Genomic DNA, 26,242 nt, shown 5'->3' on the forward strand with positions numbered 1-26,242 from the left:
TTCGGAATTTGATTCTGTGTACAACATATTACACGCTCAGGAATTTAAACCCAATAGTACAACACAAAGCCAACTTAGAATTACTAATTACAGGCAGGACTACTTACTCATTTCTAACAAATTTGTTGAATCAGTTGCAGCAGTACTGCGTATGAATAATTCCTGTCGTGTTTGGAGCACTTTGATGTGGAACCATGCGAACTTCTCCTGTCAAACAGTTTCGCTTTGCAAATGCAGCCCAGCCAGCAGATATGTAGTTGAAACGAGTTACGCCAAACAACATCAAATTCACATGCCAGGTTTCATATTAGCCTATAAATGATAGGACAGCTAATTTAACAAAAATAATAGAGAAAAGAGACAAATATAGTCAAACAATAAAATCGATGAGTTTTTGTAAATTGATGATTTTTGTTGATGATTCGGAGTTATAAATTTTAGTTTATGGCATTAATACATGGTTTTAAAAATTAGTACAAGAGATGATCTTATTTTTCATTTTCGCACTAAGGCCCCAAAAGTTTCAACTTTAGTTAGGTTGGCCGTATACCTACCACCACATATTTCTGAATACTTTTACTTACCACCACATATTTTTGAATACTTTTGCTTACCACCATCAAAATCTAAACTCATTCAATGATACTAAGTAGACTGGTAAGCAAATATGTACTCATGAATTGTTTGTGAAGAATTTGTTGGCAATATCAGTACGGCTCAAATATGAATTCGAAGGGCCTTTTTTTTTTCTTTTTTTCTTTTTTTTTTTTTATAAAAAATCCAAATGCCTTTGAGTTACATGGATGTCATTATTTTGCACTTATATGTAGTAAAACTAGTACAGTTTAATGATTATATGTAGTAAAACCAGTAAAGTTTAATGATATTTCCTTAGCTAAAATTTTTGTCTGACAGAATTAAACTTATGCACCAGATTCCTAGTGTGGGACATCGATTCTTTAACGTACGTTGACATTGTTGAAAATGCATGTAATATGTCGATATGTTGTGCAGGCAGTAATTGATAATTTTATGCACGATATATTACCCATGACATATCAACAGTTTATCATATTACCCATGTAATATGTCGATACAGTTTTATTACCGGACTAACTTTTAAAACCATTATGTGATGGATTTCTAGTAAAAACTTATGAGAGAAAAGGTAAAGAACAAAAGGAATTTTCAGAGAGTGTTTTTCAGAGAGTTAGAGTGAACAAATCATAGCTGCTAATTTTATTGATTGATTCATTCGTTTACATTCATTCTTATCCAGCTACAACCTCAAGTACATTGTCCTTCCATTTACAGCTGTGCTATATTTTCACATAAGCCATACACCTCACCTCTAATCTAAGACATACATGCGTCTAGTGTGAGATGGTTTTACACAACATACAATTTGTGAACTTTGCAGAACTAGCAGCCTTGTCTTCAGGCTCTAGAACCCGAAGGCCGAGACGTGTTCCTTCCTCGACCGCAATCGCAAGATCAAGAAGTCAGCAGCGCGCCCAACGCCACATCAACACATTTTACTCCCCCACCGAACTCGACCGACGAGTTGGCACGCCCCGCACATAACCAAAGGATGTAGTTAGTTTATTAATTACTCGGCATGCGCGCCACATAGGATTGGTAGTTTTTAAGGTCAATAGCCTGACATTTTATAAAACTTAAAATAGCACATTAAAATTACAAGAAACAACTTTTAGTCAATAAATGTTTTAGGGTGAATTACAAAAAAACTACCTCAACTATTGGGCCAATCACAGTTTCATACCTCATGTTTAAAACATTTCAGTGTCATACCTCAACTTATAAATTTGTTGTAATGTCAGACCTCCTTCTTTTCTATCAAATTGACCGTTAAATGCTGACGTGGCTTGAGGCGGAGCCCAATTTCTATAAAAAAAATTAATTAAATATTAAAAACTAAAAAATAAAATCATTTAATAATTTTTTTTTAAATGAGGGACCCACTCCTACAAACCCATCCCCCCTTCTTCTCTATCCACCCGTGTCCCTCACCCCTAACCTTCCTTCACACTTGTGTCCTCCAACTCTTTTCTTTTTCCTCGTCCCCCTTTCTCTCCCCCTCCCCCTCCTCTTCATCCTCCTCCTCTTCCTCTACCATATTCCCCTATAATCCCTACTTTGCACCGTGATTTTGAGGTACTCGGAGGAAGAAGACGGAGATCATGAGAGAGAGTACGAGCTCGAGTTGATGCAGGTCGATGTACGTGGAGTTGTCGGGGGTCGAGCTACGGTTTCGGAGATAGCGATACAGTGAGGGCGCAAAAAGAGGATTGTTGTCGGTTGGCGTTGTTGCAATAGTGGTGGCAGAGGCGGCGACGGAGACGATCTGCAAAGAGGATAGCGATGACGAGAGGGGTGGGCTTCGTCTGAGCCTTAGTTCTCATAGCCCATAGGAGAAGAAGAAAAGAGTTGAAGGATGAAGTAATTAGTCTAGGATTTGATGGGCATTTAAGGGTTTTTGGAGAGTTACAGAAGTAGGAAGACTTGACTGGAATTTGGCAGAGGTGGCTGGGTGGAGAAGACGATCGAGTAGGGAGGATGAAGACAAGGGAGAGTCTTGGTGGGGTTCTAGTTTTGGTGGTGAAGGAAGGTTGGGGGTAGGGGACACGGGTGCATAGGGAAGAAAAGGGATGGGATTGTAGGTGTGGGTCCTCCATTTAAAAAAAATTATTAAATGATTTTATTTTATTTGTTTTTAATAACCTCTCCAATGCGGTCAAAGATAGATGGAAAGGTTGTTTTCATAATCTTTTCAATGAAGGACATCAAAGGAGTATTTCTCTGAGGGAGTTGAGTAACTCAGAAGAGTGTAGAAACTACTCTTTTTACCGCCGAATTAGGAAGGAATAAGTGGTTGTTTAGCTTTGAAAAAGATGAAGCATAGAAAAGCAGTAGGCCCAAATGATATACCAATCGAAGTGTGGAAAGTCTTGGGAGTGACAAGTATAACATGGCTCACAGACCTTTCCGATAGGATTTTGAAAGCGAAGAAGATGCCAAATGAGTGGCTAAAGAGCACTACAAGAATAAGGGCGATGTACAAAAGTGAATGAATTATAAGGGTATTAAGCTAATGAGTCATACAATGAAGCTCTGAGAGAAAGTCAATGAGTATAGATTGAGGTAAGAGACACGGGTCTCGGACAACCAATTTGGGTTCATGCCAGGGTGCTCAACCATGGAGGCAATCTATCTCTTACGAAGATTAATGGAAAGATATAGAGATATGAAAAATGATTTACACATGGTTTTATAGATTTGGAAAAAACGTATGATAGGGTCCTAAGAGAGATTCTTTGGAGGATTTTAGAGAAGAAAGGAGTACGAGTAGTATATATCCAAGTTATAAAGGATATGTATGATGGAGCAAAGATTATCGTAAGAACTCATGAAGGACAAACCAAAAGCTTCCTCATAACTGTAGGGTTACACCAAGGCTCATCTTTAAGTCCTTACCTTTTTGCATTGGTAATGGATAAGCTAACGAGACATATTCAAGATGATATTCCTTGGTGTATGCTTTTCGCAGACGATATAGTGTTGATAGATGAAACTCAGGAAAGGGTAAGTGCGAAGCTTAACCTTTGGAGAGAAGTGTTGGAATCTAAAGGTCTTCACCTAAGTCAATCAAAGACAGAATATACGAAGTGCAAGTTCAGTGCAAATGGAGGCCCAAATGAGTTAGGGGTGAGGATCGGAGATTAGGAAGTACCAAAGAGTGACCAATTTCGCTACCTAGGATCTATCTTGCAAAAGAACAGAGATTTAGATAGAGACCTCAACCATAAAATACAAGCTGGATGGATGAAGTGGAAGAGTGCATCTGATGTGTTGTGTGACCGTCGTATGCCACTGAAGCTCAAGGAAAAATTTTATAGGACGACAATAAGGTCGGCGATGCTGTATGGCACTGAATGTTGAGCGGTGAAGCATCAACACGTACATAAAATGGGTGTAGCGGAGATGAGGATGCTTCGTTGGATGTGTGGGCACACGAGAAAGGATAAGATTAGGAATGAAGATATACGAGGTAAAGTTGGAGTAGCCGAAATTCAAGGAAAGATGAGAGAAAATCGGTTACGATGGTTTGGACATGTGCAACGAAGGCCTATTGACACTCCGGTTAGAAGATGCGACTACGGGACAGAGGTCCATGGCCAAAGGGGTAGAGAAATACCTAGGAAGACTTTGGAAAAGACTCTAAGAAGAGACTTAGAGTACTTGGATCTAACGGAGGATATGATACAGAATAGCCAACCCCACTTAGTGGTAAAAGGCTTTGTTGTTGTTGTTGTTGTTGTTGTTGTAATATTTAATTAATTTTTTTAATAGGAAGGGGTCTCGCCTCAAGCCACGTCAATATTTAACAGTCAATTTGACGGAAGAGTTAACGGAGGTCTGACATTGCAACAAATTTATAAGTTGAGGTATGACATTGAAATGTTTTAAACATGACGTATGAAACTGTGATTGGTCCAATAGTTGAAGTAGTTTTTTGTAATTTACCCAATATTTTATTACCTTAAAAAAAGCCAACTAAAAATATAGAAAAAATGTCAAAATATTTGATTGAACAATATAAAAAGAAAAAGAAAAATACAAGTTAGTGGATGTTCTTACCAAAAAGAAAACGAAAAACTTAAGGCATTTAAATGGAGAGGTGGATTGTCTGCCGTCCCATTTTCATATTCTCCTCATGCCCTCATGTGATGCGTGGTTACGATTAAGTCACGTCAACATTTTATATTAATTTTTTATAGAAATAATAAAACAAAAAGTAATAGGAATATAAAATGTTAACGTGGCTTAACTGTGACCACACAAACAGAAGGGCATGGGAAAAGTATGGAAATGGGAGGGCAGACAATCCACCTCCTTTAAATGGCTGTGAAGTTTATTTGTCTGCTACCAGACTTTGAAATGATTTATGGCACGTTTACGTACCCATAATCGGAATCAATTTACGGAATTAGATTCTGATTATGGCATACACCTTTGTTTACGTAATCTCAGAAGAAAGAAAAGATAAAAATGAGGGACCGCAGTGCTGGACAGGTACAAGTTTATTTCCATCAAGCATGTTGCGCATGCACGCTCGTAACATTATTTTCCTTCTGTATATGGTGGAATATTTCCACTAGCATTAGAATTTTTCTTTCATTCATATAGACCTCATTAACAAAAAAGATGTTACAACTTCCAAAGTTAAATCTTTTGAACGAGCATTTTTTAAATTAAACAACGATGTATCATGAAAAAAGCCTAATAAGTTAGGACATACGTGAACTAAACATGGTATATTTAAGTAAAAAATACGTTGTCCAAATTCGTAACCTTGACCTTAAAAAGTATCCATATACAAAATAAATAATACCCAAAGAAAACAACAATTCAAACCCTTGCAGCTCAACACATATTGTCGCCACGCAAGCGACTCTGCACATCGACCAACGATCACGCAAAACACCAGAATTGCATTTGACACTGCCAAAGCACAAAAGTGACACTACAATATTAATAGTAAACACGTGATGTTATTTAAATACACAAAACTGACATATTTGTTGATAGATACTCTAATACATGCAAGAGTGTCCAAATAGTTTTATGCTAGTTTTACGAATACTAAACAGCAGCAATGCATATTTCATTTTGTTAGTTTGATATAGCTAATAATTACATGAAAGGTAAATTTTTGTGAACAAAAGGAGAATTCAAAAACCAAGAAAAAGAAAAACACCATTACATCACGCAATTAAAGAAAGGAGTCTGAAAATGTCCTTGGCTAAGCGAAATAACAAAAAAATAGAAAGCCATAAAAACCAGTGGTACAAGGACATTTCACCAAATTGTCAAAGTTAGATATACTGAAACTTGTGACTTGTGAGGGTGTCTTCAGAAGGAACTCAATTTAGAATTTTGTCCCAGGCTCCTAAAAACTCAGGACCAGCTCTAGCTTTCGGACTCCAACTTGTTCTCTTTTTCTTGTGGGACTGCGGTGCTATTGGAGATCTCCCCTCCGATTTTGGGCAGGGTAGAAAATCACCTTCTTCTATCTCAAGCACTGTTTTTTCCCCATCATCATGGGCTCGGAAAAGGATGACATCAAACAAAGGTTTAGTGTTGTTGGTATTCAACACAAAAGCGCACACATCATCCAGTACCAAATTATTGTCACGCACAAATTCCAACCAACCTCTACAGAAAGTGAAACTGGATTTTCCTTTGTCGTAATTCATATCAACAGGCCAAGTTCTTCCATCCGAAACTCGAAGGGTAACCTTACTAGAATCCCTCACAAGATGTAGATTGCGACACTCAGAGGGCAACCACTGAAGAAAAAATAAAAACAAAAACAAGAAAAAAAGAGTAAGGAAATCTACTGATACAAGTAAACATACTTTGTGATGGTCTTGAACGACTTACCAAGAATCGTCGAAGATAAGTTGGCTTCGTGGCAACATGGAAAGAAGAAGGGTTTTGAGATTTGAAGACCTCGGCTCTATCAAGAGCTGTAGCTTTTCCATTCTTAGTCAATGTATTCATTCTCCCAACATACCCAGGTCTTTGTTTCTCGAATATTCGAGTGTTAGATTTGCCTTCTCCACGTTTATTAGCGGGAAAATTATCTTTCCCTGTTAAAGATTGCAATATATAGAACATTACATGCAAACCCCTAATGGCAGAAAACAAAATAACATGTATTAAAAATAGAAACACATGTTTGGCAATTTTTCCTTTCTTTTCAACTTTTTCAATGACTTCTCGAAGGTCATTTGACGAAAGTTGAATGATCAAACTATGATATGGAACCACAACCACATTATGTGTAATAGTGTAAGTTGATGTTGAGTTAGGCTTTACCACTTGAACTTGTTCTGTTTTTCTTTTGAGGCCTAGTACAAGGCAATGTAGATTTCCCCCTATGGGTTGAATAATCGTCTAAATCATCATCAGAATCATCATCTTGATCAGCTGAGTCCATCTGGGGCATTGCTTCTGGATAGTCAATCTCTGTGCAACTTCTATCAAATATGAACACGTTGAATTTGGAATTCCCTTCATATTGAAATACTAGCCAGTGACCGCAGCGTAGAGAGTAAAACTCAGAGAAGTCTGGCCAACCATTGTCAAACCAAGCCTTACCATCCCATCTTCTGAGTTCTACTGGCCATTCTGAACCATTTGGAAGCTTAAGAAGTACTGGGTTTGAAAGCTTATCTCCATATTTCTTCCCAAATTTCTTTGGAATACTCTGTGCACAACAGAGATCGTGTTAACTAACTGGTGATAAATTTAAAAGGATGAATTATCGGCTATATTTGTAGCTAAAAAATGAATCATCTCAAACAATATTGTGGCTAACAATATTATTTAAAAGCATAGTGACGGCAAGAAACATCTTTCACAAGCATATCGACGGAGACCCGTTTCTGAGAGAGAGAGAGAGAGAGAGAGAGAGAGGTGCTTACTAGTTTTCTGTTGCTAGAAGTGTCCTCTAGGATGGCTTTAAAAAAATGGGGAGGCCAGTTATCAGTTTTCCCGTGTACAGAAGCCATAGCGACACTTCAATTGTCTTTTTCAAAGCTTTGCCACCAGGTTCTTGGAAGAAAGCTGCATACTGGTTGAGTTAATATATATGGTCGTGAATAAATGGAGGGATAAAAAAAAAAGGTTTAATAACTCAATTTTTTTCCATTCTAAATTTTACTTTAAGGTAATACTGCAAACCTATATGTTTAAACCATATTTTATAAATCATATGATGTGATTGTTAATAATTAAATTATGAGGCTTTTAGATATAATGGCTTGTGACAAATGATTTTTAGAATATAACCGGGAAGGTTTTCAATGTCTAAAAAGGATCCTTCATTTTAATACACCATGGCATGTCACTAATAATAAACCACATGTTTTACTACTCTACTATTTACAAGAATGTCATCCTTATTGTCTACAATGTAACCTCCACCATAAAAATTTGAAAAATGTAATAGTTTCATCATTATGACTCGTAAAAGTAACATCCATCTTCATTGTCTAAAAAATGTCATCCTTATTTTCTATAACTACCTACTTTTTGTTTTTTTTGTTTTGTTTTTTTATTTATATTTATTCAAATTTTATATTGTGTGGAGAATGCACTAATTTATGTCCGATAGCTTCTGTACGATCAATTAAGTACGTTATATAGTTCAGGTCCGATAGATTTGATACAGTCAATTTGGTACGATTTGTATTTTTTATGTTTTAGTTCACCAGGTCCGATAAATTAGGTCTGATAGATTAGGTCCGATAAATTAGGTACGTTATATAGTTTAGGTCTGATCAATTCGGTACGGTCTATTAGGTTATGATTCACATTCCATTTTTTCTAAATAAAAAATTGTTCTTTTCATTTATCTCTGGATTTTGTAACATCTCACATCGTTCAAGGGAGTGGATCCTGTAAGATTTATATGTATATTCTCATCTCTACCTAGCACGAGGCCTTATGGGAGCTCACTGGCTTCGGGTTCCATCGGAACTTCGAAGTTAAGCGAGTTCGCACGAGAGCAATCCCATGATGGGTGACCCACTGGGAAGTTCTCGTGTGAGTTCCCAGAAACAAAACCGTGAGGGCGTGGTCGGGGGCCAAAGCGGACAATATCGTATTACGGTGGAGTCGAGCTCGGGATGTGGTGGGGGCCCGGGCCAGGATGTGACAATTTAGTTTTAATTTATTGAATCCGAAACTATAAAAATAAAAAAGAATGCATTGAGAATATAGGTACACTACATTGTTCTACATACAAAATTGTTCATTATTTGGGTACTGTCAATTAGGTCCTACCATTCAGTATGGTCGGTGAAGTACTATATAGTGTAGGTTCGATCAATTCGATACGGTGAATTAGGTTGTGATTTCACATTCTATTTTCTCTATTTGTATTTTTTTTTCATTTATCTTTGAATTCACCTTCAATTTGGCATCTAAACGCCCTTTTTTCTTTTCTTTTTTTCTGAATACAACGAGAATTTGGTTTCTAAGTTTTCTGCCTTTTTTGTTTGATCATGGTTTCTGAGTTTTATGGGTTCTTTGATTGGAATAACACATGACGGTTTATGGTAATGTTATTGTTACAACGTACATGTTATTTATTGATCTAGTTAATCAAGCATTCTTGAAAAATTAATTATATATTTGTTTCTCTAATTGGTTTTAAGAGAGTAATAAGGGTAATAGGGAAACTAAAAATGCATTAATTTTTTTTTGAAAATGATTAAATGTGACATGGAGGACTATTTTTTTTATCTTACATATGGTATTATTGAAAAAGGCCAAATTAGATTCATGGTACCCGTGGTGATAAGGTATTCAGAAAATTACCCATGTGGTAAAAAAATTAGAATTTAAACCCTTGTGGTGAAGGTTATTAGCAAATTTAACCCAAATGTGAGATTTCTGTTAAACCTCAGTTAAATGTAGCGATAGAAGTATCCAACCACTCTTTCTTTTTAGCCTTCTTCTCTCTTCCTTCTTTCTGTCTGTATTATTGTACCTCCTCTCGGCTCACTCTCCAGGCTCTCACACATTTATTCTCTGTTAGCCATTTTCTTTCTGTCTCTGTAATCTTAAAAATGTAGGAATAACATTATTCGAATGCTTACGAAAAAAAATTACACCTTTAATGAAAACAAGACTGCAACACATTATCCCAAAAGAAACCCATTTAGGAATGTACCAATAATTTCCAGTTAAGTATTCAAACGAAGAATTGCAGAATGCAGCCTCACCGACGAAAGGTTAAGGCGCTCGTCAATGTGAACGGTGCGGACGTTGCGGAATTGGCGGCGAGGAGGCCGACGATGAGGTTCGGGCTGCCGATGGTGCCGATGCAGAGGGCGGTGCTACTGAGGCGCTCGAGGGCGAGCTAAAGCTTGCAGACGAGGGAGCAGGCATCACTGATGGGCTTGGAGTCAAGCAACCCATTTGATGCAAACTTGCCAGACAAAAAAAGAGCCTCCATAAAAAAATAAAAAAGAGTGTGGTTGACATTAAAAAAAGACGGCGATGCTGCCGTGGAGGTATAATTGCACAGACACAGAGAGAAGAAGAGAAGGCGAGCAGAAATAAAGAGTGTGGTTAGACTTTTTTATCCTTATACTAACTGAGTTTAACAGAAGTTTGTTTTTTGGGTTAATTTTGCTAATAATTTTCACCTTTAAATTCTAATTTTTTTACCGGGCAATCCTCCGAATACCCTATCATTATGGGAACTATTAATCCGATTTGGCCTATTGAAAAAATAATCTTATATAGAGATTAAAACGAAGTTTTCTATTAAATTATTAAATTTTGATTAACGTGTTTATTTATTATTGGTAGCGTAACATCACATAATTACAAATATGGTCTAAAAAATTAATCGACCTACCATTGCTCTTCACTTTATATACACACTATTCATTGTATTGAAAAACCATTCATCCCTTTGTAGAACTCGATGTGCACTTCAAAAATGTCAAATTCAATTATGATAATACGATGTTTATTGAAAAAAAGGGTTGGAAAGTGTAGCATTATTAGAATATCAAAAGTCCAATTAAAATTGTATTTATTTAGGAATGTGCTATCCACATACATTTTTTTACTTCTCACACATCCTCTTAATTTGCTACAAATCGAATAAATTAAAGAAGATCAAATGACATAAATTAATAAGGGATGTGTGAGAAGTCCACACCCCATATATGTAATAGGTAATGCTAGAGAGATTAAATTTGTAGACAAAATTTACAAACTAAATAATGTATCATTAATAAAAATAAACACATTTATCAACACTTAAACCATAATCCAATCATCATAGTCACAACTCAATCTGTTTCATAAGCATGCATAAGAAATTTTTGCATGTAATAAGTTATTGAGGAATACTTGGGCTTAGAAGGTGGTTCACGTGAAAACGATCAGAATTCGAACACATTATTTATAGCTCCATTCGTTACATCAGTTTAATAAATAAATAAACCACAAAGAAACGACTGATTCATCATGCGGTGCACTTAGAAGAATGATTGTTCAATTGGTTAGTTGACTGAGATAAACAAACAAAACCAAATTTACCAGATTATTCCTAAAAGAGACAATTGGGGAGATGAAGGGGGGAGGACGGTTCTCAGGGTTGGGTCTATTGGGTTTTCTTGTTTTTATTTTTGGTTATGTTTAATTTGTTTTCTTAAATTTTTTGAAAAACCATTTATTTTTAAAGTTAACATTGGTTGGTTAGTGGAACACAAGGCAAGCTACTAGGAGGGGAGCAGACAGCGAGATTGATAGTGGTAAGCAAAAACTGTTCCTAAACATATGATATTTTTTGTTCAAAAGGAAATCATTTCAGAAATTTGTCCCAGGCTACAAGATTTGAACAGAATCACCAGCTGCATCAACATTTTCTTTCATCTCAGCTGGCACTGTTTTCTCCCTGTCAATATCGGTACGCTTTGCAGCTTGTCCAGAGCGGAAAAAGACAACATCAAACAAAGGTTTAGCGCTGTTGTTGATCGACACAAAGACACACACATCACCACTTTCCAAATTATTGTCACGCACAACTTCCATCCAACCACGCCCGAATTTGGCCTTCTTTTCTTCTGAAAAATAATTCAAATCAACAGGCCAAGTTCCCACATTTGAAACTCGAAGGATGACTTCACAGGACTTTTTGATATGATGTACCTTGTGAAAATCAGACGGCAAAAACTGAAAAGAACACACAAAGAAGAAAACAATGCAGAAAGGAGAAGTTAAGAAAATCTTTGAAAGAAACATTGATGATTCTTCTACTGATATAAGTAAACGAAATCTTAATGGGCCAACATGGACGTTCGTGGAATGCTTACTAAGAAATAAGAGCTGATGTAACTAGGACTCATGGCAACAACAAAAGAAGTAGGGTTTTGAGATTTGAAAGCAGTAGCTCTCTGAAGGGCTATACTGCCTCCACTTTCAGTTGGAACATCATATTTCCCTGTAAAAAAAGTAAAATATTACAAACAAGAAGAGAATAAAAGAACATAATATGGTTATGTAGAAACATATATATGTTCTTTCGTTTTCACTTCTATCTTAGATTTTAGACTGCTTTACCGCTTGTAGCTGTTCTACTTTTCTTCTGAGGCTGAGGACATGGTAATGAAGATTTCTTACTTGTTTTTCCTTGGTGGGATGGAAATTTGTCAAATATTACAACAGAATTATCATAAGAATCATCACAAGAATCATCACTGGATCCATTACTAGAATTGTTATCAGAATCCTCACTAAACTCATCACTAGAGTCATCAGTAGAATCCTCATCTAAGATTTGAACAGAATCACCATCTGCTTGATCAGATTCTTCCATCTTAGGCACTGTTTTTCCCTCATCAATGCTACAACTGGCCGCTTCTTTAGAGCGGAAAATGAAAACATCAAATAAGGGTTTTACGTTGCTAGTTGACACAAAAACACACACATCACCAAGTTCCAAATTATTGTCACAAACAATGTCCATCCAACCACGCCTGAATGTGGCCTTTCCTTCTTCATATCTCAAATCAACAGTCCAAGTTCTCCCATCCGAAACTTGAAGAATGACCTCACAGGATTTCTTAATAGGACGTAGCTTGCAAAACTCAGATGGCAACCACTGGAAGGAACACAAAAATAACGAAGGATAGCATGAATGAGAAAGTAAAAAAGGGAATGAAGATTGAGAATATTAACGATATTATTTACTGACACATGAATACAAAATTTTATAAAGTTTACCAAGAGCCCAGAGTTGATATAACTGAGCCTCATGACAACAATGAAAGAAGGGTTTTGTGATTTGAAAGCAATAGCTCTCCGAAGAGCTACAACCTCTCCACTTGGAGTGCTAGACGACGTGACTCCATATTTTTCGGTTGGAAAATCACATTTTCCTGTAAAACAATTTGCAGTAGGATATTACAGATTAGCTGAAAACACAATACGTAATACAAATAGAAACAAACATGTCATTTTAGTTTCACTTCCGGTGAGATTTTATAATGCTTACCACTCCAACTTGTTATCCTTTTCTTGTGAGGCTGAGGACTTGGCAATGTAGATTTCTCCCTTGTTTTTCTTGGGCAAGGTAAAAATTTATCTAAGATCATAGCAGAATTATCACCAGAACCATCACCGGACTTGTAACTCAAATCGTCACCATAATCATCACTAGAATCATTTGCAGAATTGTCACGAGATTCATCATGAGAAGTTAGTTCCATCTTTGGCATTGTTAATGGATATTCAATCTCCGTGCAACTTTTATCAAATATACACACATTGAATTTGGAATTCCCCTCATATCGAAAAACCAGCCAGTGACCGCAATCTAGAGAGTAAAATTTGGAAAACTCTGGCCAACCATTGTCAAACCAAACCTCACCATCCCATCTTCTAAGTTCTACTATCCATTCTGAACCACTTGGAAGCTTAAGACATACTGGATTTGATATTCCTTCACCATATTTCATCACAAATTTCTTTGGAATTCCCTGCATAGCAGAAAACATCCCAAGTAACTGATCAAAAAATTGTGAAAAAAAAGTCTTCGTTTTTGTTGCTAATAAACAAACATAATCGTAATCATAAAATAACTGCAGCGGACATTTGTCACACGCATAAGAAACGGATAATACTTTCTCACTTGGTGTAGCCACACATATGTATGGATGACGAGAGAGAGGGAGAGAGACTCTTACAAATTTTCTGTCTTTGGAAGTGTCCTCTAGAATGATTTTGAAAAAATGGGGAGTCGTCGGAGAAAATATTGGCCGGTTAATATTTTCCGGGGGAGCGGAAGCCATAGACGTTGAATCAAAGGTCTTTCAAAACAGCACTACCGGTTTGTAGAAGGAAAGCTCTATTCACTAGGTTTTATCGATTTGAGCGTGGGGTGTTGGAGTACATAATTTTACCCCAAAAAAGTCCAGTTAATTCGGTTAGCTAAACGAGTCAAATTACTTGCCTTTAATTAGGTTGAATGCATACTCTGAACTAGGCCGGTAAAAGAGTTAGGTTTATTGGGTTTGAGTTGGGTCCAACTCGACCCGTTAATTTGACGGATCATAACCTGTTAAGTTAACAGTACTTAACAGGTCATCCGTTTCAACTATTAACAATTTTTTTTTTTACCAGGTTAACAAACAAACAAATTAAAAAAAAAATGCAATTAAGCTCAAACAAAAACAAAACTTTGATTCAGGAGCAAAATCAACATACAACAATTAATTTGGATAAGCTTGGACGAATGCAAAAAAAGCAATGAAGTCCACGCTGGACAAAACAACCTCTGGCAATTCCTTTACTCCCTCTGCAAATTTCACCCCTGCTGGCGGAGTGGGTCTTCGGGATTTCGAAGAATTGCAGACTTTGTGGGATGTCAAAAGCTAAGTTGAGAATTGCGGCGTAGCAAAGGTGAGCGCGAGGGATTGAATCTGAGAGGTGTCTCTTTTCGCGTCCAGCTGATTGCAGCCATTCGATCCGCATAGGGCCACCCATTTGGGCTTAGGACTATTGAATTTACACAAAAGTCCTCACTAACGGGTTTTAACGGGTTTCACGGGTTCATCCAAAATGATCCGTTGATTAACGAGTTGACCCGTTAACCACTCGACCCGTTTATCATTCATCCGAATACTAATTTTAACAGGTCGTGTCGGGTTAACGGATCGGGTTGAAAATGTCAGGTCTACTATGAACCCAACATCCCAAAAAGACAAGAAATATTCTTTAAGGATTGTTTGGCACCTCATATTTTTTTGGAAAATTTTATTTGAACCCATATAACCTCTTTTTACACCCAACTTAAACTTCAAATGTGAATTGTCTTTTCTACCTTATTGCATAATTACCATCAAGTATAAGATGAAATTAATAATCAAATTAAAATGTATCAATAAACCCACCTAATAATCAAACTCTACCATCACACAATCTTTATCCAACGTTCATTCTAACTAAAACCTTAAGACGTTTTCATAGAGAAAAGCAAACTCTTTTTTACTGATAGATGATGATTTTGAAGTTTTAAATCCTCTAACTAAAGTATCAATCGATTGATACAAAAAAAAAAAAAAATCATTTGATTTGATTTTTTTTTTTTTTTTTTTTTTTTAAGAATTTAAAATTTAGGAACAAAATCAGCGCCTTTTCCATGATGCTTGCATATAAGAGATTGTTTTTTTCTCCTCAATAAATGCCTCAATGTTTGCAGCAGAACGCTCTGCATGAAGTTGGTGTCTGCAGCAGAGACTTCATTCATGTGCTGTGAAGCATGCAAGAGGATACCGGTTGAAGAAACAAAGAAAGAGTGGAATAGTTAATCTCATGAGAAAAAAATTCTATTAGATAATGAACCTAGGAACAAATTTGAATCTTTTGGTAGCAGATATAATTGTATTCTACAACATTTTATAAAAGAAATTATATGACAGCTAAGCACATGTCGCTAGAGAGACAAATCTTGAATGAGTTGTAGAACATTGATTTTGTGTTTTTATATTCCAAATGGGTGTAAAGACAAATTTATATACTGAATTGAGTTTGCGAGGGTAATTTAGTTAGTAAATTTGGGTTAAAAGAGATATTGATAGTTTAATTAAAAACTAGCATATAGGCACACACAAAGTGTGTAAAATTTTTTTTTTTATTTTTGTTTTTGAAGGACAATACTTGCATTCTCCTATTTAGTCAATACTTACCACAAGCAGCTACATCCCAACGGACTGTTATGCTAATTAGCTCTATTTGTATGCGAATAAAGAGGAAAATTTCTAATTCTAAAAAAGAAAGATGGATCATATGCAGTGCAGGTAAATTCGTATTACATAAATACTTAGTGCAGGTACAACTTCCAAAAACAAATGCAAAGAATCAATTAACTCGCTGAAAAATCAATTCAAAGAATGTAAAGAATTAATGTTACAAATCCTTCAACTTTAATATCATGTCAGCAGGTTAGTATGACATTCATGAATGTAATACGAATGCCATGTTACTGTATCACGCTTGATAATCCATCACAGTCAATCCATTTTCTTGCAGTGTAAGTTCAAACACGAACTAATGTCATTTGCTATACAATGTGCATCATGTGAAATGCCAAGCAATCCACGGCTTGAGAACCCAGCGCTGTAAAGACCATTTTCTGATTTCCAGTGATCTGGGAACCTCTTTTGTGGCATTCCATTGTCGTTAAAGTAGCAGTTGTCATCCTTCACAAGAAAACAATGAACAACGTTATTTGGACTGTATATATCATAAAGAGTAGCAATTCTTCGGTACATGCTAAGAAAACATTAGACATAAACGCATACCTTAAGCCAATTTAGAACGCTGCTTTTGTAGCCTGTAGCAAATATGATAGCATCGTACCAATTATAGATGCCATTTTCAAATTTGATTAGATTTCCTTCTATGCTTGTTATGGAAGGCAAGACCTGATGAAATTTTTTATCGATAGTTAATTATTTTAATTGTCAACAACATAAGTAAATGTTATAAATCTGCAAGATAAAGAATGAAGATATAAATTATGCATTAAAAATTATTTTACCGTTATTTCTCTGGTTTTAATCTTCTTAATGCAACCAACGTCGATAGTGGGGGATCGACCCTTAGTAGCCTTGAGATAAAAAGGTCCCTGTTTTGGCTTTTGAATTCCGTACTTGGATAAATTTCCGTACTTCAATTTGCCTAATCCTACGACAACCATGTCGACTATTGCAACTGGGAGGAGTTTTAACAAAACCATTCCAAAGAACACAATTTCCTTGCTGAGAACATGTACCTGCGATGTTTACAAAAGTTTAAATATTAATGTACTTGAAATAAGATGATCGATACAAATTTGAGTGCACATTCAAGGAGCTTAAAAAAAAAAGGAACAACTTTAGTTGTCCTTGTGTGGGAGAAAAAGGCAGGCAGAAGTTTTACCGGGCTACGGACAACAATGGAAGTATTAGCTCCCGAACTCGACAAATCATAAGCAATTTCCATGCCTGAATTACCAGAACCAACGACCAAAACATTTTTCCCACCATATTTCATGCCGTTTTCATACTTGATTGAATGAATGGCCTGCCCATTGAACCCATCCAAGCCACGCACTTGAGGAATATAACCTACGCTATTTTCACCACTTGCCACCACAAGAAACTTCCCAAGATACATTTCTTGTGCACCCGAAAGCGTGTTCTCGACCTTGACACACCATTTCTCTAAATCCACATCGTAGAAAGCAGACTTCACGCTTCGGTTGCACTTAGGGTTTATGTTGAATTGGGATACATAAGTATCCAAGTATTGAACAAACAAATTCTTGGGGACGTATGTAGGTGTATCTGAAGGGAAAGGCATATAGGGAAGTTCGCAAAATTGCTTTGCTAGGTGTAGCTTCAAACGATCATATGACTTTTTCTTCCAAAGAGAAGCATAGCAATCTTCTCTTTCGAGTACCGCATTTGCAATGTTAAGGTGATTAAGACACGCTGAGGTTGCTAAGCCGGCCGGACCAGCACCGACGATGACCACCTGCACTTCCTCCATTTCTATGTTGAATTTTGGTTAGGTGGTTTTGTCAAGTGACTGAAAGATTCTTGTTTTTGTTTTTCGGAATTTGATTCTGTGTACAACATATTACACGCTCAGGAATTTAAACCCAATAGTACAACACAAAGCCAACTTAGAATTACTAATTACAGGCAGGACTACTTACTCATTTCTAACAAATTTGTTGAATCAGTTGCAGCAGTACTTCGTATGAATAATTCCTGTCGTGTTTGGAGCACTTTGATGTGGAACCATGCGAACTTTTCCTGTCAAACAGTTTCGCTTTGCAAATGCAGCCCAGCCAGCAGATATGTAGTTGAAACGAGTTACGCCAAACAACATCAAATTCACATGCCAGGTTTCATATTAGCCTATAAATGATAGGACAGCTAATTTAACAAAAATAATAGAGAAAAGAGACAAATATAGTCAAACAATAAAATCGATGAGTTTTTGTAAATTGATGATTTTTGTTGATGATTCGGAGTTATAAATTTTAGTTTATGGCATTAATACATGGTTTTAAAAATTAGTACAAGAGATGATCTTATTTTTCATTTTCGCACTAAGGCCCCAAAAGTTTCAGCTTTAGTTAGGTTGGTCGTATACCTACCACCACATATTTTTGAATACTTTTGCTTACCACCATCAAAATCTAAACTCATTCAATGATACTAAGTACACTGGTAAGCAAATATGTACTCATGAATTGTTTGTGAAGAATTTGTTGGCAATATCAGTACGGCTCAAATATGAATTCGAAGGGCCTTTTTTTTTTTCTTTTTTTTTTTTTTTTTTTTTTATAAAAAATCCAAATGCCTTTGAGTTACATGGATGTCATTATTTTGCACTTATATGTAGTAAAACCAGTAAAGTTTAATGATATTATATGTAGTAAAACCAGTAAAGTTTAATGATATTTCCTTAGCTAGAATTTTTGTTTGACAGAATTAAACTTATGCACCAGATTCCTAGTGTGGGACATCGATTCTTTAACGTACGTTGACATTGTTGAAAATGCATGTAATATGTCGATACGTTGTGCAGGCAGTAATTGATAATTTTATGCACGATATATTACCCATGACATATCAACAGTTTATCATATTACCCATGTAATATGTCCATACAGTTTAATTACCGGACTAACTTTTAAAACTATTATGTGATGGATTTCTAGTAAAAACTTATGAGAGAAAAGGTAAAGAACAAAAGGAATTTTCAGAGAGTTAGAGTGAACAAATCATAGCTGCTAATTTTATTGATTGATTCATTCGTTTACATTCATTCTTATCTAGCTACAACCTCAAGTACATTGTCCTTCCATTTACAGCTGTGCTATATGTTCACATAAGCCATACACCTCACCTCTAATCTGAGACATACATGCGTCCAGTGTGAGATGGTTTTACACAACATACAATTTGTGAACTTTGCAGAACTAGCAGCCTTGTCTTCAGCCTCTAGAACCCGAAGGCCGAGACGTGTTCCTTCCTCGACCACAATAGCAAGATCAAGAAGTCAGTAGCGCGCCCAACGCCACATCAACACATTTTACTCCCCCACCGAACTCGACCGACGAGTTGGCACACCCCGCACATAACCAAAGGACGTAGTTAGTTTATTAATTACTTGGCATGCTCGCCACGTAGGATTGGTAGTTTTTAAGGTCAACAGCCTGACATTTTATAAAACTTAAAATAGCACATTAAAATTACAAGAAACAACTTTTAGTCAATAAATGTTTTAGGGTGAATTACAAAAAAACTACCTCAACTATGGGGCCAATCACAGTTTCATACCTCATGTTTAAAACATTTCAGTGTCATACCTCAACGTATAAATTTGTTGTAATGTCAGACCTCCGTTAACTTTTCTATCAAATTGACCGTTAAATGCTGACGTGGCTTGAGGCGGAGCCCAATTCCTATAAAAAAAATTAATTAAATATTAAAAACTGAAAAATAAAATCATTTAATAATTTTTTTAAATGAGGGACCCACTCTTACAAACCCATCCCCCCTTCTTCTCTATCCACCCGTGTCCCTCACCCTTAACCTTCCTTCACACTTGTGTCCTCCAACTCTTGTCTTCTTCCTCATCCCCCTTTCTCTCCCCCTCCCCCTCCTCTTCATCCTCCTCCTCCTCCGCTACCATATTCCCCTATAATCCCTACTTTGCACCCTCACTATCCTCAAGGGCGAGATTGCCCAAGTCAAAATCCCAGAAATTTTACACCGTGATTTTGAGGTACTCGGAGGAAGAAGACGGAGATCATGAGAGAGAGTACGAGCTCGAGTTGTCAGAGCTTTTGACAGGGCTCTTGATGCGGGTCGATGTACGTGGAGTTGTCGGGGGTCGAGCTACGGTTTCGGAGATAGCGATACAGTGAGGGCGCAAAAAGGGGATTGGCGTCGGTTGGCATTGTTGCAATATTGGTGACAGAGGCGGCGACAGAGACGATTTGCAAAGAGGACAGCGACGACGAGAGGGGTGGGCTTCGTCTGAGCCTTAGTTCTCATAGCCCATAGGAGAAGAAGAAAAGAGTTGAAGGATGAAGTAATTAGTCTAGGATTTGATGGGCATTTAAGGGTTTTTGGAGAGTTGCAGAAGTAGGAAGACTTGACTGGAATTTGGCAGAGGTGGCTGGGTGGAGAAGACGATCGAGTAGGGAGGATGAAGACGAGGGAGAGTCATGGTGGGGTTCTAGTTTTGGTGGTGAAGGAAGGTTGGGGGTAGGGGACACGGGTGCATAGGGAAGAAGAGGGATGGGATTGTAGGTGTGGGTCCTCCATTTAAAAAAAATTATTAAATGATTTTATTTTGTTTGTTTTTAATAACCTCTCCAAAGCGGTCAAAGATTGATGGAGAGGTTGTTTTCATAATCTTTTCAATGAAGGACATGAAAGGAGTATTTCTCTGGGGGAGTTGAGTAACTCAGAAGAGTGTAGAAACTACTCATTTTACCGCCGAATTAGGAAGGAATAAGTGGTTGTTTAGCTTTGAAAAAGATGAAGCATAGAAAAGCAGTGGGCCCAAATGATATACCAATCAAAGTGTGGAAAGTCTTGGGAGTGACAAGTATAACATGGCTCACAGACCTTTCTGATAGGATTTTGAAAGTGAAGAAGATGCCAAATGAGTGGCAAAAGAGTACTTTGGTGCCTATCTACAAGAATAAGGGCGATGTACAAAAGTGCATGAATTATAAGGGTATTAAGCTAATGAGTCATACAATGAAGCTCTGGGAGAGAGTCATTGAGCATAAATTGAGGTAAGAGACACAGGTCTCGGACAACCAATTTGGGTTCATGCCAGGGCGCTCAACCATGGAGGCAATCTATCTCTTACGAAGATTAATGGAAAGATACAGAGATATGAAAAATGATTTACACATGGTCTTTATAGATTTGGAAAAAACGTATGATAGGGTCCCAAGAGATATTCTTTGGAGGATTTTAGAGAAGAAAGGAGTACGAGTAGTATATATCCAAGTTATAAAGGATATGTATGATGGAGCAAAGACTATCGTAAGAACTCATGAAGGACAAACCGAAAGCTTCCTCATAACTGTAGGGTTACACCAAGACTCATCTTTAAGTCCTTACCTTTCTGCATTGGTAATGGATAAGCTAACGGGACATATTCAAGATGATATTCCTTGGTGTATGCTTTTCGCAGACGATATAGTGTTGATAGATGAAGCTCAGGAAAGGGTAAATGTGAAGCTTAACCTTTGGAGATAAGTGTTGGAATCTAAAGGTCTTCGCCTAAGTCAATCAAAGACAGAATATACGAAGTGCAAGTTCAGTGCAAATGGAGGCCCAAATGAGTTAGGAGTGAGGATCGGAGATTAGGAAGTACCAAAGAGTGACCAATTTCGCTACCTAGGATCTATCTTGCAAAAGAATAGAGATTTAGATAGAGACCTCAACCATAAAATACAAGCTGGATGGATGAAGTGGAAGAGTGCATCTGGTGTGTTGTGTGACCGTCATATGCCATTGAAGCTCAAGGGAAAACTTTATAGGACGACAATAAGGCCGGCGATGCTGTATGGCACTGAATGTTGAGCGGTGAAGCATCAACACGTACATAAAATGGGTGTAGCGGAGATGAGGATGCTTCGTTGGATGTGTGGGCACACGAGAAAGGATAAGATTAGGAATGAAGATATACGAGGTAAAGTAGGAGTAGCCGAAATTCAAGGAAAGATGAGAGAAAATCGGTTACGGTGGTTTGAACATGTGCAACGAAGGCCTACTGACGCTCCAGTTAGAAGATGCGACTACGGGACAGAGGTCCATGGCCAAAGGGGTAGAGAAATACCTAGGAAGACTTTGGAAAAGACTCTAAGAAAAGACTTAGAGTACTTGGATCTAACAGAGGATATGATACAGAATAGCCAACCCCACTTAGTGGTAAAAGGCTTTGTTATTGTTGTTGTTGTTGTAATATTTAATTATTTTTTTAATAGGAAGTGGGTCTCGCCTCAAGCCACGTCAATATTTAACAGTCAATTTGACGGAAAAGTTAATGGAGGTCTGACATTGCAACAAATTTATAAGTTGAGGTATGACATAGAAATGTTTTAAACATGAAGTATGAAACTGTGATTGGCCCAATAGTTGAAGTAGTTTTTTGTAATTTACCCAATATTTTATTACCTTAAAAAAAGCCAACTAAAAATATAGAAAAAATGTCAAAATATTTGATTGAACAATATAAAAAGAAAAAGAAAAATATTAGTTAGTGGATGTTCTTACCAAAAAGAAAACGAAAAACTTAAGGCATTTAAATGGAGAGGTGGATTGTCTGCCATCCATTTTCATATTCTCCTCATGCCCTCATGTGATGCGTGGTTATGGTTAAGTCACGTCAACATTTTATATTAATTTTTTATCGAAATAATAAAACAAAAAGTAATAGGAATATAAAATGTTAACATGGCTTAACTGTGACCACACAAATAGAAGGGCATGAGAAAAGTATGGAAATGGGAGGGCAGACAATCCACCTCCTTTAAATGGCTGTGAAGTTTGTTTACTGCTACCAGACTTTGAAATGATTTATGGCACGTTTACGTACCCGTAATCGGAATCAATTTACGGAATTGGATTCCGATTACGGCATACACCTTTGTTTACGTAAACTCAGAAGAAAGAAAAGATAAAAATGAAGGACCGCAGTGCTGGACAGGTACAAGTTTATTTCCATCAAGCATGTTGCGCAGCACGCTCGTAACATTATTTTTCTTCTATATATGGTGGAATATTTCCACTAGCATTAGAATTTTTCTTTCATTCTTATAGACCTCATTAACAAAAAAGATGTTACAACTTCCAAAGTTAAATCTTTTGAACGAGCATTTTTTAAATTAAACAACAATGTATCATGAAAAAAGCTTAATAAGTTAGGATATACGTGAACTAAATATGGTATATTTAAGTAAAAAGTACATTGTCCAAATTCGTAACCTTGACCTTAAAAAGTATCCATATACAAAATAAATAATACCTGAAGAAAACAACAATTCAAACCCTTGCAACTCAACACATATTGTCGCCACGCAAGCAACTCTGCACATCGACCAACTATCACGCAAAACACCAGAATTGCATTTGACACTGCCAAAGCACCAAAGTGACACTACAATATTAATAGTAAACACGTGATGTTATTTAAATACACAAAACTGACATATTTGCTGATAGACACTCTAATACAAGCAAGAGTGTCCAAATAGTTTTATGCTAGGTTTACGAATACTAAACAGCAGCAATGCATATTTCATTTTGTTAGTTTGATATAGCTAATAATTACATGAAAGGTAAATTTTTATGACCAAAAGGAGAATTCAAAAACCAAGAAAAAGAAAAACACCATTACATCACGCAATTAAAGAAAGGAGTCTAAAAATGTCCTTGGCTAAGCGAGACAACAAAAAAATAGAAAGCCATAAAACCCAGTGGTACAGGGACATTTCACCAAATTGTCAAAGTTAGATATACTGAAACTTGTGACTTGTGAGGGTGTCTTCAGAAGGAACTCAATTTAGAATTTTGTCCCAGGCTCCTAAAAACTCAGGACCAGCTCTAGCTTTCGGACTCCAACTTGTTCTCTTTTTCTTGTTGGACTGCTGTGCTATTGGAGATCTCCCCTCCGATTTTGGGCGCGGTAGAAAATCACCTTCTTGTATCTCAAGCACTGTTTTTTCCCCATCATCATGGGCTCGGAAAAGGACGACATCAAACAAAGGTTTAGTGTTGTTGGTATTCAACACAAAAGCGCGCACATCATCCAGTACCAAATTATTGTCACGCATAAATTCCAACCAACCTCTACAGAAAGTGAAATTGGATTTTCCTTTATCGTAATTCATATCAACATGCCAAGTTCTCCCATCCGAAACTCGAAGGGTAACCTTACTAGAATCGTCGAAGATAAGTTGGCTTCATGGCAACATGGAAAGAAGAAGGGTTTTGAGATTTGAAGACCTCAGCTCTATCAAGAGCTGTAGCTTTTCCATTCTTAGTCAATGGATTCATTCTCCCAACATACCCAGGTCTTTGTTTCTCGAATATTCGAGTGTTAGATTTGCCTTCTCCACGTTTATTAGCGGGAAAATTATCTTTCCCTGTTAAAGATTGCAATATATAGAACATTACATGCAAACCCGTAATGGCAGAAAACAAAATAACATGTATTAAAAATAGAAACACATGTTTGGCAATTTTTCAGTTCTTTTCAACTTTTTCAATGACTTCTCGAAGGTCATTTGACGAAAGTTGAATGATCAAACTATGATATGGAACCACAACCACATTATGTGTAATAGTGTAAGTTGATGTTGAGTTAGGCTTTACCACTTGAACTTGTTCTGTTTTTCTTGTGAGGCCTAGTACAAGGCAATGTAGATTTCCCCCTATGGGTTGAATAATCGTCTAAATCATCATCAGAATCATCATCTTGATCAGCTGAGTCCATCTGGGGCATTGCTTGTGGATAGTCAATCTCTGTGCAACTTCTATCAAATATGAACACGTTGAATTTGGAATTCCCTTCATATTGGAATACTAGCCAGTGACCGCAGCGTAGAGAGTAAAAGTCAGAGAAGTCTGGCCAAACATTGTCAAGCCAAGCCTTACCATCCCATCTTCTGAGTTCTACTGGCCATTCTGAACCATTTGGAAGCTTAAGAAGTACTGGGTTTGAAAGCTTATCTCCATATTTCTTCACAAATTTCTTTGGAATACTCTGTGCACAACAGAGATCGTGTTAACTAACTGGTGATAAATTTAAAAGGATGAATTGCAGACTTCAAGCATTAAAATTCAACCCTAACAAGGCAATAACAGAAGAGATTAAAAGCCAATTAAGCAAACACTCGCCTGCAAATCCAATGATTTCAACAATTTACACTTCTCAGCAAAATTAGACCGATACTGGAGGCACTGGAGCACCAGATTAAGCTCAGCTTTTCGAGCCTGGGTAATCTGTCGCTGATAGCAGTCATACCGGCGTCCGATAAGCTGTTCAAATCAAGCACGTTGTCGTCGGAGCCATTGGCAGAATGCAGCCTCACCGACGAAAGGTTAAGGCGCTTGTCAATGTGAACGGTGCGAACGTTGCGGAATTGGCGGCGAGGAGGCCGACGATGAGGTCCGGGCTGCCGATGGTGCCGATGCAGAGGGCGGTGCTGCTGAGGCGCTCGGGGGCGAGCTATCGCTTGCAGACGAGGGAGCAGACATCACTGCTGGGCTTGGAGTCAAGCAACCCATTTGATGCAAACTTGTCAGACATAAAAAAAGAGCTTCCATAAAAAAAAGAGTGTGGTTGACATTAAAGGCGGAAGAGTGTGGTTGACATTAAAAATAAGAGGGCGGTGCTGCCGTGGAGGTATAATTGCACAGACACAGAGAGAAGAAGAGAAGGCTAGCAGAAATAAAGAGCGTGGTTGGACATTTTATCCTTGTACTTAACTGAGCTTAACAGAAGTTTGTTTTTTGGGTTAATTTTGCTAATAATTTTCATCATAAGGGTTTAATCTTAATTTTTTTACCACATGGGCAATCCTCCGAATATCCTATTACCACGGAAACCATTAATCCGATTTGGCCGGTTGAAAAAAACAATCTTATATAGAGATTAAAACAAAATTTTCTATTAAATTATTAAGTGTTGATTATCGTATTTATTTATTATTGGTAACGCAACATCACATAATTACAAATATAATCTAAAAAATTGATCTACTTAGCATTATTCTTCACTTTATATACACACTATTCATTGTATTGAAAAACCATTCATCCCTTTGTAGAAATCGATGTGCACTTCAAAAATGTCTACTTCAATTATGATAATGCGATGTTTATTGAAAAAAAGGGTTGGAAAGTGTAGCATTATTAGAATATCAAAAGTCCAATTAAAGTATTGTATTTATTTAGAAATGTGCTATCCACACACATTTTTTTACTTCTCACACATCCTCTTAATTTGCTACTGTCAGATCGAATGAATTAAAGAAGATCAAATGACATAAATTAACAATGGGTATGTGACAAGTCCACACCCCATATATCTAATGGGT

General features: G+C 36.9%; 3 protein-coding genes and 1 long non-coding RNA gene across 5 annotated transcripts; all 4 read right to left on the bottom strand.

Annotated features, from left to right (window-relative positions):
* Positions 1-5,945: 5,945 nt before the first annotated feature.
* LOC103965214 (B3 domain-containing transcription factor VRN1-like) lies at positions 5,946-7,598 on the bottom strand. The gene is made up of 4 exons (XM_048571342.1): positions 7,512-7,598; positions 6,904-7,294; positions 6,466-6,674; positions 5,946-6,371 (listed from the first exon to the last, which is right to left on the bottom strand). Exons 1-4 carry the CDS (start codon positions 7,596-7,598, stop codon positions 5,946-5,948), a joined length of 1,113 nt encoding a protein of 370 aa, XP_048427299.1.
* A 3,838-nt stretch (positions 7,599-11,436) lies between these two features.
* LOC103965190 (B3 domain-containing transcription factor VRN1-like) lies at positions 11,437-13,969 on the bottom strand. 2 transcript variants are annotated; one of them, XR_007253530.1, is made up of 5 exons: positions 13,800-13,969; positions 13,109-13,592; positions 12,838-12,992; positions 11,928-12,715; positions 11,437-11,787 (listed from the first exon to the last, which is right to left on the bottom strand). XR_007253530.1 is itself a non-coding variant. In XM_009378203.3 (4 exons), the coding sequence occupies exons 1-4, from the start codon at positions 13,902-13,904 to the stop codon at positions 12,161-12,163; spliced, it is 1,299 nt and encodes a 432-aa protein (XP_009376478.2). In that variant the 5' UTR covers positions 13,905-13,969; the 3' UTR covers positions 11,892-12,160. The 2 variants fall into 2 exon arrangements, 1 of the variants encoding a protein (XP_009376478.2); XM_009378203.3 differs by lacking the exon at positions 11,437-11,787 and having other exon boundaries at positions 11,892-12,715.
* A 2,155-nt stretch (positions 13,970-16,124) lies between these two features.
* Positions 16,125-17,646, bottom strand: LOC103965213 (probable indole-3-pyruvate monooxygenase YUCCA11). The gene is made up of 4 exons (XM_009378232.2): positions 17,035-17,646; positions 16,655-16,888; positions 16,416-16,538; positions 16,125-16,313 (listed from the first exon to the last, which is right to left on the bottom strand). The coding sequence occupies exons 1-4, from the start codon at positions 17,644-17,646 to the stop codon at positions 16,125-16,127; spliced, it is 1,158 nt and encodes a 385-aa protein (XP_009376507.2).
* A 5,772-nt stretch (positions 17,647-23,418) lies between these two features.
* On the bottom strand, positions 23,419-24,999 carry LOC125471171. Its single transcript, XR_007253449.1, has 2 exons — positions 24,516-24,999; positions 23,419-24,286 (listed from the first exon to the last, which is right to left on the bottom strand). It is a non-coding gene; the product is annotated as an uncharacterized LOC125471171 (long non-coding RNA).
* Positions 25,000-26,242: the final 1,243 nt, after the last annotated feature.

The sequence above is a fragment of a genome, unplaced genomic scaffold (assembly GCF_019419815.1).
Source record: "Pyrus x bretschneideri cultivar Hongxiangsu unplaced genomic scaffold, Pyrus_bretschneideri_v1 Contig59, whole genome shotgun sequence".
In the NCBI taxonomy this organism is placed as follows: Eukaryota; Viridiplantae; Streptophyta; class Magnoliopsida; order Rosales; family Rosaceae; genus Pyrus; species Pyrus x bretschneideri.

Excerpts from the sequence above, each read along its gene's own strand:
- LOC103965214 (XM_048571342.1), bottom strand. The coding sequence starts at position 7,598 with ATGGCTTCTGTACACGGGAAAACTGATAACTGGCCTCCCCATTTTTTT. Across the intron at positions 7,295-7,511 it reads CTTCTAGCAACAGAAAACTA|AGTATTCCAAAGAAATTTGG; the intron begins GTAAGCACCTCT and ends TGTTGTGCACAG. Across the intron at positions 6,675-6,903 it reads AAACAGAACAAGTTCAAGTG|GGAAAGATAATTTTCCCGCT; the intron begins GTAAAGCCTAAC and ends AATCTTTAACAG.
- LOC103965190 (XM_009378203.3), bottom strand. The coding sequence starts at position 13,904 with ATGGCTTCCGCTCCCCCGGAAAATATTAACCGGCCAATATTTTCTCCG. Across the intron at positions 13,593-13,799 it reads CTTCCAAAGACAGAAAATTT|GGAATTCCAAAGAAATTTGT; the intron begins GTAAGAGTCTCT and ends TCTGCTATGCAG. Across the intron at positions 12,716-12,837 it reads ATATCAACTCTGGGCTCTTG|TGGTTGCCATCTGAGTTTTG; the intron begins GTAAACTTTATA and ends TGTTCCTTCCAG.
- LOC103965213 (XM_009378232.2), bottom strand. The coding sequence starts at position 17,646 with ATGGAGGAAGTGCAGGTGGTCATCGTCGGTGCTGGTCCGGCCGGCTTA. Across the intron at positions 16,889-17,034 it reads CCATTGTTGTCCGTAGCCCG|GTACATGTTCTCAGCAAGGA; the intron begins GTAAAACTTCTG and ends TAAACATCGCAG. Across the intron at positions 16,314-16,415 it reads GCGTTCTAAATTGGCTTAAG|GATGACAACTGCTACTTTAA; the intron begins GTATGCGTTTAT and ends TTTCTTGTGAAG.